This window comes from Oryctolagus cuniculus, chromosome 6 (assembly GCF_964237555.1).
Source record: "Oryctolagus cuniculus chromosome 6, mOryCun1.1, whole genome shotgun sequence".
Lineage (NCBI taxonomy): Eukaryota > Metazoa > Chordata > Mammalia > Lagomorpha > Leporidae > Oryctolagus > Oryctolagus cuniculus.
Genome location: NC_091437.1, coordinates 57,174,798 through 57,190,678, shown reverse-complemented (window position 1 = coordinate 57,190,678; position 15,881 = coordinate 57,174,798). Strand labels below are relative to the sequence as shown.

At 48.5% G+C, this 15,881-nt stretch overlaps 1 protein-coding gene across 1 annotated transcript in view; it reads left to right on the top strand.

The window, feature by feature from the left end:
• The first annotated feature begins 3,467 nt into the window (after window positions 1-3,467).
• Window positions 3,468-15,881, top strand: part of LCP2 (lymphocyte cytosolic protein 2) — a 52,156-nt gene continuing 39,742 nt past the window's right edge. The window contains exons 1-3 of the mRNA XM_002710373.5: window positions 3,468-3,758; window positions 9,023-9,085; window positions 12,808-12,854. Of these exons, the coding sequence (XP_002710419.2) occupies window positions 3,681-3,758; window positions 9,023-9,085; window positions 12,808-12,854 (188 nt within the window). The 5' untranslated portion in view covers window positions 3,468-3,680. The remainder of the gene's footprint in view (window positions 3,759-9,022; window positions 9,086-12,807; window positions 12,855-15,881) is intronic.

Sequence of the window (15,881 nt, the reverse complement as noted above, 5' to 3'; positions counted from 1 at the left end):
TCCTCTCTCCTCCCTTCCTCTCTCCTCTCCTTTCCTCTCCACTCCTCTCCCTTTCCCTTCCCTTCCCTTCCCTCCTCTCCCCTTCCCTTCCCTCCTCTCCTCTCCTCTTCTCTCCCCTCTCTTCCTTTCCCTCCCCCCCTCCTCTCTCCTCTCTCCTCCCTTCCTTTCCCTCCCCTCCTCTCTCCTCTCTCCTCTCCCCTCCCTTCCTCTCTCCTCTCCTCTCCTCTCCCCTTCCCTTCCCTCCCCTCCTCTCTCCTCCCTTCCCTTCCCTCCCCTCCTCTCTCCTCTCTCCCCTCCCCTCCCCTCCCCTCCCCTCCTCTCCTCTCCTCTCCTCTCCTCTTCAAACAAAATCAGATGAATAGAACATGGGAAGACTGTCTGTCTTCCTGAGAGGATGAGAGCTGCAGCTTGTGGAGTGCTTGGGTTCTGTCTCCAGCTCTGACTCCTGAATCCAGCTTCCTGCTAATGTGGTCTCTGGGAGGCAGCAGGTGATTCTCAAGTAGTTGAATGCCTCCTATTACCCACATGGGAGACCTGGACTGAGGCCACAGTTGGCAGCTTTGGCCCACTGCAGTCACTGGGAATGAACCAATGGATGGGAGCTCTCTTTGTTCCGCCATCTCTGTCAGTCTCTCTCTCTCTCTCTCTCTCTCCATCTTAAACAAAATAAAGTAAAATAAAAGTAGCTATGAAGAATGACAGTTGCCTGCTGTGGATTAGGTGGAAAGGGGAGAGGGCGTCATGTCTCAATGCAGTAGAATGGGGAGGGGACATTGAGATAACTCCCTATTCTGAGGTGCAATCTGCTGCTCCCAGGTCCATATTTTGTGGATTGAACAATCTGATCTAGCGCACTCTCCAAGTGCCACGTTCCTGTCCATGGCTCCACTGGCTGCACACCTGAGATTCCTGTTCTGTCAGCTCCTCTTCCCTGTGTGTGAGTATGCTGTTCTTATAGGTTGAGATTGGCTCCTTCCCAAGCTGGAGGTGTATACGTGTCCGAACACTCACAGGAAATGCAGCATCCAGACCTTCTGGCCCCTGAGCCTCTCTTGGAGGCTAACGGCCCTACCTCTGGAGCTTCTAGAACCTTCCAGCCAGAGACAAGGGATGTGAAACTTGAGAGTATTGGGAAATCGCCAAGGGCCGTGGGGAGAGGAAAGACTCCAGGCCTGAAGCAATGATCCAGTTTCCCCTTTCATCACCTACCCTGGCCTGAGTGGCTGCCCTCAGGATCTGGCTTCTACGGGGAAGGGGCCATAGACTTTTTTGGTGTGCTCAGATTGACAGCCTCACTTGCTGTTCATGGGAGGGAAACCTATAGAGAAGAAGCTGCCAGAATCGAGAGACGGATCTGGGTTTGAATCCTGTCTCCAGGCTGGACAATTTATGTAACCTCTCAGCCCCAAGGTGGCCTGAGTGACCACCCAAGGTGGTCCGAAGGAGTGTGGGACAGGGGCTCTGGGCTCCCATAAGCTTCTGACAAGAGTTAGCTCTGCAACCTAATTGCCAGATGCGAGGAGCCAAGTTGCTTCAGCAATCTCAAACTCCGTTTTCTCATTTGTAAGACATTACAATCATTAATAATAATAATAATGTCAACAATTAGTAAGATAATCAGTGCAAAGTTCTTTGCACACGCATGACACATAGGAAGGACTCAATGCATTGCATGTCTTGCAAATTTTATCCTTCTCATCAATGTCAACTAGGTTTCTGAATGGCTGTGTCTATTTTCTCAATGAGCCCATGCATTGTCCAGCTTGGCCATGTTTATTGAACATATTGGCTCTACCTTTATTCCAACCTCTGCTTTTGCTGTTGTTGGTTTTTTTTTTCCTTCTCCTGGATGAGGATGAACATCGTTTAAAGAAAAACATTGCTTCTACTTTTAGAGTTGCTCTATAATGTTCCTTTCAACAGTGTGTTACGAGAGAGAAAGAGAGATTTGTTGATGAATGTCCCAAATGCCCTCCAATCTACTCCAGTCCCCAAGATCCTGCATAAATTCCAGGTAATTCTGGGAAGCTGTCTTTGGTTGGAAGAAATTTTTTTTCCTCTTTCTCTTTTCAAGAGCCCTTTTACCATTTGCTGCTACATGGGTGATTTCAGAGACCAAGTGACTCCTCTCCCCAGGGCAGAGCATGCCCAGTTACTCTTTGGCACAGGACCTGGGAAGGAGCGCTTGGCCTAGACCACCTGGATTGAAGTCCCCAGCACCCACTGAGGTGAGGCTATCACCAGCCCATGCACCATTGTCCAGGTGCCGGGCCTGGGACTAAATGTGTGCCTCACTTAAGCTCGCAACCGGCTAGGGAGGCAGGAGCATGACATGACAGTGGGCTCCTTACATTGTGTATAAGATGTAGAGTGTGTGTGGCCAAAGCTACCCTTGAAAAACCTTCAGGAAGGCACCATGCAGGGACTGTCATAGCATTGCTCAGTAAGGCAACAAAGCTTGATTCTTTCCCAAAGCACCAGCACTGGTGGCTATGTGTGTGTGTGTGAGAGAGAGAGTGAGTGTGTAGAACCGAGTGAAGTAGCTCTATTTTGTTCAGAGGCCACTGCTGCATTGCACAAATGCATTGCCTTTTAGACCCTGGCTTGGCTGTCTGACAACAAGTTGCTCCGTCTATAGAAATGCACAGTCTGAGACTGGTGAAGAAATTAGAAGATTCCTACTCCTGTCTCCAGGGAATGTGCTTTTTGATTGAAACACATGATGTCATCAACAGTGAATAAAACATGAGCTGTAAACACACAGTGGAATCCAAGGCACCAGCTGTAGCAATTGTCACTTCTAGCTTTCTGATTTTTTCATTTGAAGGTTCTCAAGTTAAATGCATCTATTTGTTATGTGTGTATAAGGCAATTCCTCTGCTTTCCTATTTTACATATAGGGAAACTGAGCTCCCCAGATTTTAAGTCCTTGCCTAAGGTTGCACAGCACAGAGAAGCTCCCATCAGAAGGGAACCCGGGTTGGCCCAGGGTAGCGCCTTGCTCAGCCTTGGATGCCTGACGCACTACAGACTCACCCTCTCATTTCAATGGTAGCAGGCAGAGACTGCTAGAGACTAGGGCTGAGAGAAGAGGGAAGAAGGGGCATCATGCATGCGTCCCCCCACACCACAGCTCCCTGTTGCTGGAAGTTGTCTATATTTTAGGTCAATTGTCAGATGAATAGATATTCATCTGCAAAGCCCCAGCAGAGCAAGAACGTGGTGTAGACCCATGGGGTGGGGCTGAAGGGACAGGAGTTTTAACAGCAAAATGCTTGGGCTGGCTTCGGAGTTTAAGCGCCCTTCATGGCCCCTCCTGCTGGGCAGGGGTGCCCAGGACCACGGGCGAGGTGGAGAATGACCTGCCCTGTCACTCTGTCTGCATCTCAAGCCCTCAGAGCTGGGCTTCCTTGTTTACTTATTTAGAAGCCAGCAGAGGAAGTGGTAAAGGAAACTAGCCAAGTCGTTTTCTGAGAAGAGACCATATTTGTTCGCAGAGGAAGCTGCTGCTTTCTGGGATCCGACTACAGCAGAAAAGACGTCTGCTCCAACAAGGCCGATCCAGGGGCAGCTGGGAGTTGGGAGAGCCAAGGACGCCTCCAAGATCTGGATTTGGGGTTCTCTGTCCATGGGTGCAGCATCCACGCTCAACCTGTGAGCCCCCTCCTAAGACAGCGGCCATGGCACTGAGGAACGTGCCCTTTCGCTCCGAAGTCCTCGCCTGGGACCCTGACAGCCTTGCTGACTACTTTAAGAAGGTGAGACCCACTCTTTTGTTGGTGGTCGGGCTGGGAGTGCCCTCCATGGGCTGGGCAGAAGACAAGAGGTGTAAAAGACAGCTGTGGAGTGACTGGCCTCTCGGCAGCCTTGTTGGGAGAGTGAGCGCCATGGGAGACCACTGAGAGCTCCTTGCAGTGAGTTCTGGAGAGGAGGGTGGGAGCAGGAGCTCTTGAATGAGTAGGTGCCTACCATGTGCCAGGGCCTGAACTCGGTACACTGCAGCACTGTGCCATTGATCCCTCTTGACAATCTTCTGAGGTCAATATTGTCATCCCTGTGGCTCAGCTTCAAGGTAGGCTCAAGGAAGCTAAACAGCCCAAAGCCACAGGGACTACAGGTGGTAGTGACAGAAGGATTGGAGTCACTTCTGTGCAGTTTCAGTCTGTGCTCTGAGATGAAGAGAACTACATTCTAGAAAGGGGAGACCTGGTGCTCTGGGTGCAGAACAACAGGCAGGGAAGGAGGCAGGGGTAGAGGGTGAACAACGCTAGACATGGCGTTTGGCCACTCACTGCTCAGGGCCCAGAAAGCTGGGTCCTCAAGTTCTTACATAGATCAGAGTCTCACTGCAGTGGAGCCGGGACCAGGGTTGCTGTCCTACCTTCCAGACTTGGAAGAGATGCTCAAAGATCGTCTGCTTGTCCACCTGCTGGTGGGGATGACAGGACACAAGCCTGCCCGAGCAAGTATGGATCCTCTGTTCCTGTCTCTAGCATAGGATGCCTTGCAGGGGACATTTGCTCTCTTTTTTAAGATTTATTTATTTGTTTGAAAGTCAGAGTTACACAGAGAAAGGAGAGGCAGAGAGAGAGGGAGAGAAAGAGCGAAAGAGGTCTTCCATCTGCTAGTTCACTCCCCAGTTGGCTGCAACGGCCGGAGCTATGCCAATCCAAAGCCAGAAGCCAGGAACTTCCTCCAGGTCTCCCATGTGGGTGCAGGGGCCCAAGGACTTGGGCCATCTTCTACTGCTGTCCCAGGCCATAGCAGAAAGCTGGATCGGAAGTGCAGCAGCCCATATGGGATGCCGGCGCTTCAGGCCAGGGCGTTAACCCACTGTACCACAGCACCAGCCGAAGGGACATTTGCTCTTCTAACATCCTCTTCCCTGCAGGCTGGCACCACATTTAGTTGATACTGCAGACCAGCATAAAGAAGAGCTTGTAGCACTAAGACTTTACATGTCATCTCACTTAACTGTTTTTCCTGGGGAAACTGAGCCCCGCGGGGGTGGAATAGGCTCTCTGGGACACATAGCTGAACCTGAGGTCTCATAGTACCAAGGTATTTGCAGTGATGATGGTTCTTCCCCAGCCTAAAAACAAAAACCTTGAACCAGGTGTGGCATGGTAGGGGCACAGCCCCACAGAGCCTGTCGTTTTCTGTTTCTTGTGCATTTCACTTCTGTTGTCCCCTCTGCCTCCACCCCACACATGTATAAAGTCATAACAAAACTAGGTTTTGGGTTTGTAGATGCAAAGATCATTGGACAACTGGCCCGACTGGCCTTTGAAGAGTGTTTCTAATACTTCTCTGAGATAGGGCGATCAAAGGTAAAATTTGCCCAGATGGAAGTATGTGGTACGTTATTGCAATAAAGAAGGGAGAAAGGAGTTGAGAGTTACAGAGGGAAAGGCCCAGGAGAGGCTGAGGGGCTATTTCAAATGTGGTCAGAAAAATTTCACAACTCAGCTGACCGACAGAGAGTCTGTAGACAAAGTTCCTGTCAGCGCAGGGCGATAGGACAGACTGGAGGGCAGGACACAGCTCTCTGTCTGAGTTCGGGGAAGAGATGATTCTCTTCTTGGAGTTCTAAGACCTTGCAAAAACTGCATAGCACTGGGCCAGGTTCCCCTCCCGGCACAAAAGGACCCAGGTAGGAACAAGGAGGCAGAGGGGAATCTGTGACCCTGGAAGTCCCAGGCCATCTCAGTCCCCAAGAGACAGAACCAGGAGCGCACTGACTGCAAGTTCATTTGGGGATGGATCTTAGTGATCAAGCATACCCATTTAACGCATCAGTGGGTAGGCGTTTGGTGGGTGCAGCTTCTACCCACGTGTCAGGGTCAGGCTTCCCTCAGTGATACCACGCTGCCCAACTCTGGAGTCAGACACACCTTGTTGGAACCCTGGCTCTGCCACCTGCTAGTTTGGTGGCCTTCCCTTAGCTACTTCGCCTCTCTGAGCAAGTCAGTCCTCAAGAGAGAAAACATTGCTCAACACAGGGTCATCTGGGGATGGATCTTGGAAATAAAATGTATCATTTCACGGGTTGATTGGTAGATGATTGGAAGGCAATTGGTAGGCACAAGTTCTACCAAAGCAGGCAATTAAACAGACATGAAGGGTAACAAACCCAGTGGAATGGTTGAGAGGAGTAAAGGAAATAGTGTATGTGAGGCATTCAGCAGACAGAGGTATCAAAATGTTTATTGCTCCCAGTTTCCTGCTGTGTTAACTGGCCACTCATTGGTATGTGGATCGCAGGGCTCTAAGTCTTTTTACCTCAGATGTGTTTCTCATCCTGTATCTGGGATTAAGACCTAGGCCGTGTTTGGTGATGGCTTAATCCCTCCAATTCTTATCAACACGGAGGGACAACACCCCTGGGCCCTGCCCTGGAGAGACACTAGCTCAGAGCGGTGTGCTTGAATCCCAGCTGTGTTCCCAACTTCCCACGTGTCCTTACGCGAGTCCCTTCCCCTCTCTGGGTCTCAGTCATTGAGCCACAAAGCCAAGCAACCTCCACACTAGTGCTTACCAAAGCCAGATGCTCATCAGAATTATCAGAGCGATCCAGGGCCCCTGTTACAAATACAGATTCTAGATCCCCTGGGCCCAGATCTTGCTGGATCAGGTCCCAGTCTTCAAGGCTGCCTGTCAAGCCAGAGTCAAAATCCCGTACCCTGCAAGATTGGAGACTCATCAGATAATGACAGTGAAAATGATGTGTTAGGGCCGGCGCCGTGGCTCAATAGGCTAATCCTCCACCTTGCGGTGCCGGCACACCGGGTTCTAGTCCCGGTCGGGGCGCCGGATTCTGTCCCAGTTGCCCCTCTTCCAGGCCAGCTCTCTGCTATGGCCAGGGAGTGCAGTGGAGGATGGCCCAGGTGCTTGGGCCCTGCACCCCATGGGAGACCAGGAAAAGCACCTGGATCCTGGCTCCTGCCATCGGATCAGCGCGGTGCGCCGGCTGCAGCGGCGGCCATTGGAGGGTGAACCAACGGCAAAGGAAGACCTTTCTCTCTGTCTCTCTCTCTCACTGTCCACTCTGCCTGTCAAAAAAAAAAAAAAAAAAAAAAAAAAAAAAGAAAATGATGTGTTAGAGGCAGTTGACTCTTCTAAGAAGTGCTCGCACCCCCCACACGTAGATAACAGAGCTGTTGAGCTCAGCGCTGCTTGCTTGCTTTCTTTCTTTCAGAAAGCTTTTATTTAATAAATATAAATTTCTTTTTAGATAAAGTTTGGAATATAGTGGTTCTTACCATCATACCTGCCCTCCTAACCCCACTCCCGTCTCACCTCCTACTCCCTCTCCCATCCCATTCTTCATTAAGATTCACTTTTAATTATCTTTATATACAGAAGATCAACTCTATACTAAGTAAAGATTTCAACAGTTTGCACCCACACAGACACACAAAGCATAAAGTGCTGTCTGAAGACAAGTTTTACTCTTAATTCTCATAGTACAACTCATTAAGCACAGAAGTCCTACGTGGGGAGCAAGTGCACAGTGACTCCCGTTGTTGACGTAACAAGAGTACTGTTGCTTTCAGCATCGCCTCACATATTTGTTTTCTGAGTGTGATGTTCATCCCACCTTTCCAAGCCAAGTGGTTACAATTGCGTTTACTTTCGGATTTGAAGGCCATAAGTGAAGAACATGATTGTAAGATGCATGCTTGTGGGAGAACCCAGGATCCTCAGAGAAAAATGTTTAACCCTAAATGCTCTAGTCCAAAATACCAAAGTTGGAGATATTTCAAATGCAAATAGGTATTTCCTATGGTTGGCAATGGGTTTAGGAAATAACCAAGACCCTAAAAACATTCATTCCCATTGATCCTATAAGTCTATCTGAGACTGACTTAAGCCATGTGTTTTAAGTAGAAAGAACAAGATTATGCCAAGGAATATCCATGATGTGCTAGGTCTCACTCTGGATGGTGGATCAAGCTGCACTTTGATTTGTTCACTTTACTTGCTATGGAGGAGGGTATTTCCAAAGCTTTATGAAAAAATGAATTAAAAGATGTCTACTTTGATGGAAAAACTTGAAACTCATGTAGTCATGAGGTCTTCAAAAAGTTCATGGAAAATGTATATATGTGAATTTCAGAAATTGTTTGCACCAGAATAAACTTATTTTTAATTCCATTTCCACAAATTTTCTAAAGTACCCCCCTAGAAGTTATGCTGTTATTTAAAAGGAAATATTCGTGGCAGAAGCGTGGCAGATGCGTGGCAGCCTTTTCCTCATGCCCGGTTGTCACCTCTGTCACCTGCAACCCATGGAACCTCATGCAAGTTACTGGACTCTGAGCCTCTCGCTCCGCTTCTGCAGAGTGTCACGACTACATGACAGGACTGGCTTAAATACTCGCAACAGTGCCTACCGCATAGGAAGCATTTATAATTATTAGCAGTGTTCGTCCGCATTCTTGGAACAGCACTTTAGTAAATAACCTAAATGTCCAGCAATAAGGGAGCAGCGTGAAGCATTAAAGAAGTCTGTAATAATACCAGGCAGTGAGCATATGATCATCTTAGGTCATTTAAGAGAGAACAGTGTAGGATAACAAGATTGAGCGTAAGTGATAGACTCAGCCACACTGGGGAATATGCCAGGGAGAAAGCACGTGGGAAACACGTTGCTGTGTTCACTGAGGTGGCCTCCGGTGGCTGGAGAGCAGCTGGGACACGTGTCCCCTTTCAGCTCCTCTCTGCTTTCCTAAGGAGCCTGGGGTCAGCCCTTTCGGTGTGCCCCGAAGTCAGTCTCATTGTGGAGGCTTAGGCCTCAAGGCCTTAGAGTGAGCCATTTCTTCATTACAGGCGGTCCCAGGGGGCTAGTGAAAGCAGGGCTGAGGGGGGATGCGGCCCCTCTGTGAGACGAGGGAGGAAAAGGGGAGTCTGGCTAGCCACAAGGACCACAAATTGCTGAGCTTCTGGGGCAGGCGAGGGAGGGGGACCAATGGCAGAAGCTGCTTGTCACTGACAGCACCCACCCTGCTTCTCATTGCAGCTCAACTACAAGGACTGTGAGAAGGCGGTGAGGAAGTACCACATCGATGGGGCTCGGTTTTTGGTAAGCTGAAGCCAATCACATACACTGAAACCAAGAAAGTTTGCACTTTCTGCAAATGACTGTTTGGTCAACTGGTCTACCTTGTCCCAGGGGACAGTGTGGTCAATGTCTGTCTTTAAGGTCCCCATGTAACCTTTTCTTTCTTCAGAGTCTTGGCAGGTTTCATGCCCTCACCACCTCTCAGGTTTCTCCTATCCAAAGCCCCTCTCAGAACTTTGACTGATACAAAACACACTCTAAAGTCAAAGTAGAAGAAGAAATTGGGGCCGGCGCCATGGCTCACTAGGCTAATCCTCTGCCTTGCAGCGCCGGCACACCGGGTTCTAGTCCCGGTCGGGGCACCGGATTCTGTCCCAGTTGCCCCTCTTCCAGGCCAGCTCTCTGCTGTGGCCAGGGAGTGCAGTGAAGGATGGCCCAAGTGCTTGGGCCCTGCATCCCATGGGAGACCAGGAGAAGCACCTGGCTCCTGGCTTCGGATCAGCGCGGTGCGCCAGCAGCAGCGCACCGGCCGTGGCGGCCATTGGAGGGTGAACCAACGGCAAAGGAAGACCTTTCTCTCTGTCTCTCTCTCTCACTGTCCACTCTGCCTGTCAAAAAAAAAAAAAAAAAAAAAAAAAAAAAAAGTAGAAGAAGAAATGCAGACAATTGAAAATGAAACCACTTTGACAATCTATTCAAATCCCATCCCCCATCCGTAGTTTGAGAAGCTCAAGCAGAAAAGAAAAACCATAAGAGAGAACAGAAGAATCTTGCCTCTTGCTTTTCACTCTGGGATGCATAGCCATTGTGTGGAACAAAGGGTGGAATCACTATCATTATTTCAATTGCTTTTCTCATTCCTATTGTTGATTTTGTGTCAAATGCACATGTGATGGGGCTCTCTCCACAGCATTAGAATTCACAGGGCTTTCAGTGTAAGACCGAGGTGGAGGTGAATGTCAAGGATGAGCCATCAGAGAGAAAGGAACTCAGCTCTGATGGAGACCCAGGCATTAGTCTGTGGACCGGGAGGAAGCATTTCCCCCAAAATGACACCTTCACTGGGGGTTAGGAGCGGCCCGGCAGCCCCAATCCATCCCATCAGGTTATGTTGCTTCACCCTTTGCAGAAAGAATGGAAACAAGACTTCAAGGTCTCTGAATCTGGGTTCAGAGTGAGGACTGCAACTTAGGTTGTTTCCCTGTAAGGAAACTTGACCACAGCGAGGGTGCCTGCTCCTGCTTGCCACCCAGCAAGCTAATCCATGTCTTAGGTTGCATTCCTGCCACCTACATCTTCTTGAGTTGCTTCAGTGATGGTGAACAGAGCCATGTATTCTGTTAGGGGCAGCTCTGGAGTCTCACGAGGAGACAAAATCTGGGCTCTATTGATCAGAGTTTCGCTTCCAGATGCCATAAAAAAACACGTTTCTTCACTGTTCCAGTAGATCGTGACACATCCATTCATTGGATAAGCAGAAATCCATTCGTGGGCTCCCGCCACGAGCTGGGGATAGGGGCATGAGTAAGATGCAACTCTTGCCTTCCAGAAGCTGATTTTACAGCAGAACGCCATCGGGAAAGCTCCAACCACCTCATTGGCAGATGAGGGAATGCATGCCAAGGGCTGATGTGATTCATCCTAGCAGGCAGGCTAAAGCGTACATTTAATTTAGTCCAATACTGTATGAGTTTTTAACAATGTCACTTAATCATACTGAGATTTAAATCAATAGAACTCCTGGAGTCTTGTTGTTGCTGTCCTTGCAAGTTACTACCAAACCGCAATATTCCATTCTGGTGCCTGAGAGCAGAGACTTACCATGGCTGAGTGAAAAGGGCGATGGCATCTCTGAGGACGTCCCGGTCGCAGCCTTGTTACACTGGGCTGCCTTGAGCGGGCACTTGCCCTTGCTGAGCCTCTCTGTGCTCCCTCTCTCAGTTGATTGAGCATCTTGGCCCAGGCCACAGTGAGTGACATCCCCCCCTCAGCTCTGTGTCAGCCAGGCAGGACAGGCTGGTTTCCTTGGTTGAGGCTTGGTGTCTAAGCAGTGAGGTTTCCTCTGCTCTGATCTGGGACCCAGCAGCCTCTCAGAGAATGCAGCACACTCTGTTCATTGTGTGAACAGAAGGAAGTGGAATGAGGCGATAGGAGTCAGGAGACAGAATCCAGTGCCTGCCCTAGCAACTGGAGCAGCTAAAATCAGCTCCTGCCGAAACCCATCTTCCACCCCTGGTTCTCTGGGTACAATTTGCAATTCCCAGTCTAAGTTCTAATTTCTCATCTGTCATTCCTCCCAGCCCTGTAATACCCAGAGCCATTCTGCTACTAATGGCAAAAGTGCAAGGCCCGGTGTTCCCTTCCTTCCTCCCTTCTTGCCTTTCTTTCTTCATAGTAGGTCCCTTGAAACTGTCGTGCTGCCATTTTTGTTTTCTATTGAGAAGGATGGGAGCTGGTTTGGCAAGGAATGGTGACCGTGATTCTAGGAGGTGTAGGAGATGAGCTTGTGACTTGTGTCATGGGAAGAGACATGGCTGCGTGTCATAGAAACCTTCCTCCAGTGGCTTAACCAAACAGGGGTTGCTCTTGTTTTTCTCAGATAATCAGAAACGTACGGGTGGGTTCTCAGGGCAAGTGTGCTGCTGAGGGAAGTCATCAAAAACCCAGGCTCCGTCTAGCCTGTGGCTTCCGTCCTAATGGTTGCGGGTTGGTGTCTCCACATCTAGGCATTAAATCAGCATTGCAGCCTGCAGGGAGAGGGCAGGGAAACAGGTAAGTGGGAATGCATCTCCCTCCCTTATTTTTTTTTTCTTTCAAGAAAGCAGCCCAAAGTCTCATGCTCTATCTCACTGGTCACAGGGAGTCACGTGACCTCTGCAATCTGCAAGGGCATCTAGCATGCTCACTATCACGAACAAAACCCAGATCCTGTCGGTAAAGAAGAGAGAGAGAGACTGAACACACAAGCAGCACTGTCTGCTGTATCATCTCTCCCGGAGGGGTTCCCAAAGGGCCTGGACATGGGAGGAGGGAAGTTTGCACGAGGAAGGAGACTGTGGAAATCACAGAGCGAAGTCCATCTCCAGTTCCGTCACCTACAAGCTGAAACGCCCTTGGCATCCTCAAGTCTCAGCCTTCCCCGTCTATAAAGTGAGAATGCCCATTCTGCCTCACAGGATCGATGTAAGGATCAATCAAAAGTTAAAAGGCAGAGGCCCAGAGGAAAGTCTTGACAGATATGGATTTCTCTCTGCTTTTTCCTATTTGTTTCTTGAAATAACCTTTTCATCACATCTCTACATCTCAAGATTTCTACCAACATCTCTGGTGAAGGGGTTTTGGGGGATGGTGGTATAAGGGGCACAAACCCTTTCTTCAGCCTGACTTCTCTACAGCTGATCCATGTGGATACCCCAAAGGCTCAGTAGGCGTGTAGGGAAAGATCACCACACAGCCCACAAAACGACATCTGTTGGTCTCCAAGATTTAGCCCTCACGGTGTTTGTTTAAGTTAAAATTATTGTCAACATTGAGAACCTAGAAAATTCCACATAAAATTCAGATTTCAGGATTCCTTTCGAAAGATGGAGAAGCCACCCACTTGTGGGGGCTGGGGGGAGCAATACTCCAGCTTGCCACAGTCTCCACTATACCTTAGATTGTTTCATACGTTGTTCTTTGCACTTGGCAGAGAGCTCTTCCCGCAGGTTGTAACCTGAATGCCACGCGTGTCTTTATTTCAGAACCTGACCGAAAATGACATTCAGAAGTTCCCTAAGCTCCGGGTGCCGTGAGTACTTCCTCTGATTTGCTGGGTCGGGTTGGGAGAAGGGAGATGGGAACGGGGAGCAGTCCAGGGAAGCGGAGTCAGCTGTATGTCACTGTTGGTTTGAATTAGAAGATTCAGTAGGAAGGGTGGGGGCAAGGGCAGGGTATGGGGAGGGGCAGTTACACACATTAGAAAAGGGAAGTTACCGAGCCAGTCCTGTCCCTTTGCTAAAGTCGCCCTCGGCTCTGCACTGTGTTTTCACCTCCTGGCTTCCCAGTGGGGTAGCGTGAAAATAGCACCCAAGTCAGAAGACCTGAGCCTCATTGGCTCAGTGATGACTTGAGTTTTCTGGGCCTCCATGTCTAACTCAGCAAAATGAACGAGGTGAAGAAGGCCATGAACGTCATTTTGTCGGTAATACTAAGAAAAGACGGCTAGCGGGCTGTCGTGCTAAGAAGAATCCCGAGGAAGGGGAGCCATGACTTATTGTTGATTTCTGCCCTTAGGGGAGAAGTTGTACATAATGCCATGTATGAGAGCACCTAAAAAATTTCACGGAAAAATTGAATGAAAAGATAAGTTTATCTGAGCTTGGCTGATTTCACTCAACATAAAGACCTCCAGTTCCAACCATGTTGCCTATACAGTTTTTTAAAACATGCGTTTGTTTTGATGCAAAACATTTTGAAATCCACAGTTTCTTCAATATATATATTTTCACGAACTTCAAAACCCCTTGCATGATGGATTTTATAAAGTTTTGCACCTAAATAAACTTACATTTCAGCTCCATTTTCCATGAACTTTTAAAAATATCATCAATTTATCCCAATTCTAGTGAAAGTCTCATGAACTTAAATGCCTACAGGAACCAACAGGTGATATAAATGTATTAAATGGGCCAGGTTGAAAACACAACGCCCTGTTGATTTATTTTTTATTTTACCACAGTTGAATAAAACACGGGTGTGGAGCATAAGAAAAAGAATACCATAGTTGTAATGCTAAAAAGAAATAGTAACCGAAACAAAGCCTCATTGCCAGCGGAATAAAAGGCAGTAGTGGGAATTATGGGAAATCTAACATTCTTTGCTCCTTTCAGAGAAGGCAGAAGATACTCAGGTCCAGCCAATATGGACTCCAAAATGCCCAACCATCCAAGTTATCAAGAGTGACTGTAGATATGGGTTTAAGTAATATATAGTATCCAAGTTGTAAATGTTCGTTCAAATATTTAAAAATATCGGAAAAGTTGGCCTGCGCTGCGGCTCAATAGGCTAATCCTCCACCTAGCAGTGCCGGCACACTGGGTTCTAGTCCCGGTCGGGGCGCCAGATTCTGTCCCGGTTGCCCCTCTTCCTGTCCAGCTCTCTGTTGTGGCCAGGGAGTGCAGTGGAGGATGGCCCAAGTCCTTGGGCCCTGCACCCCATGGGAGACCAGGAGAAGCACCTGGCTCCTGCCTTCAGATCAGCGCGGTGCACTGGCCGCAGCGCGCCAGCCGTGGCGGCCATTGGAGGGTGAACCAACGGCAAAGGAAGACCTTTCTCTCTGTCTCTCTCTCTCACTGTCCACTCTGCCTGTCAAAAAAAAAAAAAAAAAAAAAAATCGGAAAAGCCAAAGCAAACACACCTGTGAACTGGATTTAATCTGGGTGTTACCAGTTTACATTCTGAGTGTTCAGTGAGGTCCTTTCTATTGCTCTAAGGGTCTCAAAACTCATAATGATAAAAAGGAAGTAGGCAAAGGAAGTAGCAAATTGAGAGATCTCGTGAATAGGTAGGAATGCCAGTGTAGCTCAGCTAAGGAGAGTATTTTGAACATGACTATTAGCTTCCCCTTGTCTGGAAAGACAAAGGTAAACCTGGAATCAGAATTTGCTTTTGTGTCGCCCATCTCTGGAGATGTTGTCGAAGACTGCTTCATCTTTCTAAGAATTTCCTCTAATCCCATGTCACTTTTTAAATTTATTATTATTATTATTATTATTTATTTGAAAGACAGAGTCACAGAGAGAGGTAGAGACAGAGAGAGAGGTTCTCCATCCTTTGGTCCACCCCTCAGATGGCTGCAATGGCCGGAGCTGAGCCAGTCTGAAGCCAGGAGCCCAGAGCCTCCTCCAGGTCTCCCATGTGGGTGCAGGAGCCCAAGCACCCGGGCCATCCTGCACCACCCTCCTAGGCCACAGCAGAGAGCCAGATCAGAAGAGAAGCAGCAGGGACTAGAACCAGGGCCCATATGGGATGCTGATGCCTCAGGCCAGGGCGTTAACCCGCTTCGCCACAGCACCGGCCCCATACTTTTTAAATTTAAATTTAATTTAACTTCAATGAGTGTTCTCAGAGGCACTAGCCACATTTCAATAGCTACATAAAGTTGGTGACGACTATCTAGAACACTTCCATGATGGCAGATATGTGATGTTTCAGAGACAATTCACAGTTCTATGTAAAAGAGAGGTCTTAACACAGGGATCAGAACTGACTGCTGGAAGGCCAGATCTAGCCAGGTATATTCAGTTTGATCTACATTACGGTTTAAAATCAAGAAAATTATCACAGATTCCGTTAGAAACAAAGGGGAGATGTAGTCATCAAAGGCCCATTTTTGGCGACATCAGCAGAACCTGATACCCACTGCCTGGTTAGAGGGGATTTGGGGTCTCTAGTTCACCATGGTCCAGGCCTCTCCATAGGGAATTATTCTAAGTTATTTATATCATATACATGGAGATTTTGACTTTCTGAGCAAGATGAAATAATAGGAATTAGGTTCACTTTCCCACCTGAAATAACCAGATAACCTGGCAAAATACATAAAGCAGAAATTTTTAAGACATTGGACATGAGACAAGGAGTGGTGAAAAACCATGACTGAGGGAACATAGGAGGAACATAAAGAGACAGCAACGAGAGTCCAGGGTCTGGAGTTCATTGAAGAGGCGCCAGACAGGAGAGAGCTGCATGAAGAGCATCCTAGAGCTATGCAGAGGGTCCCTCTTCAGCAGAGGGCTCATCAGTACATGCATGCGGGCAAACTACCTAAGCTACC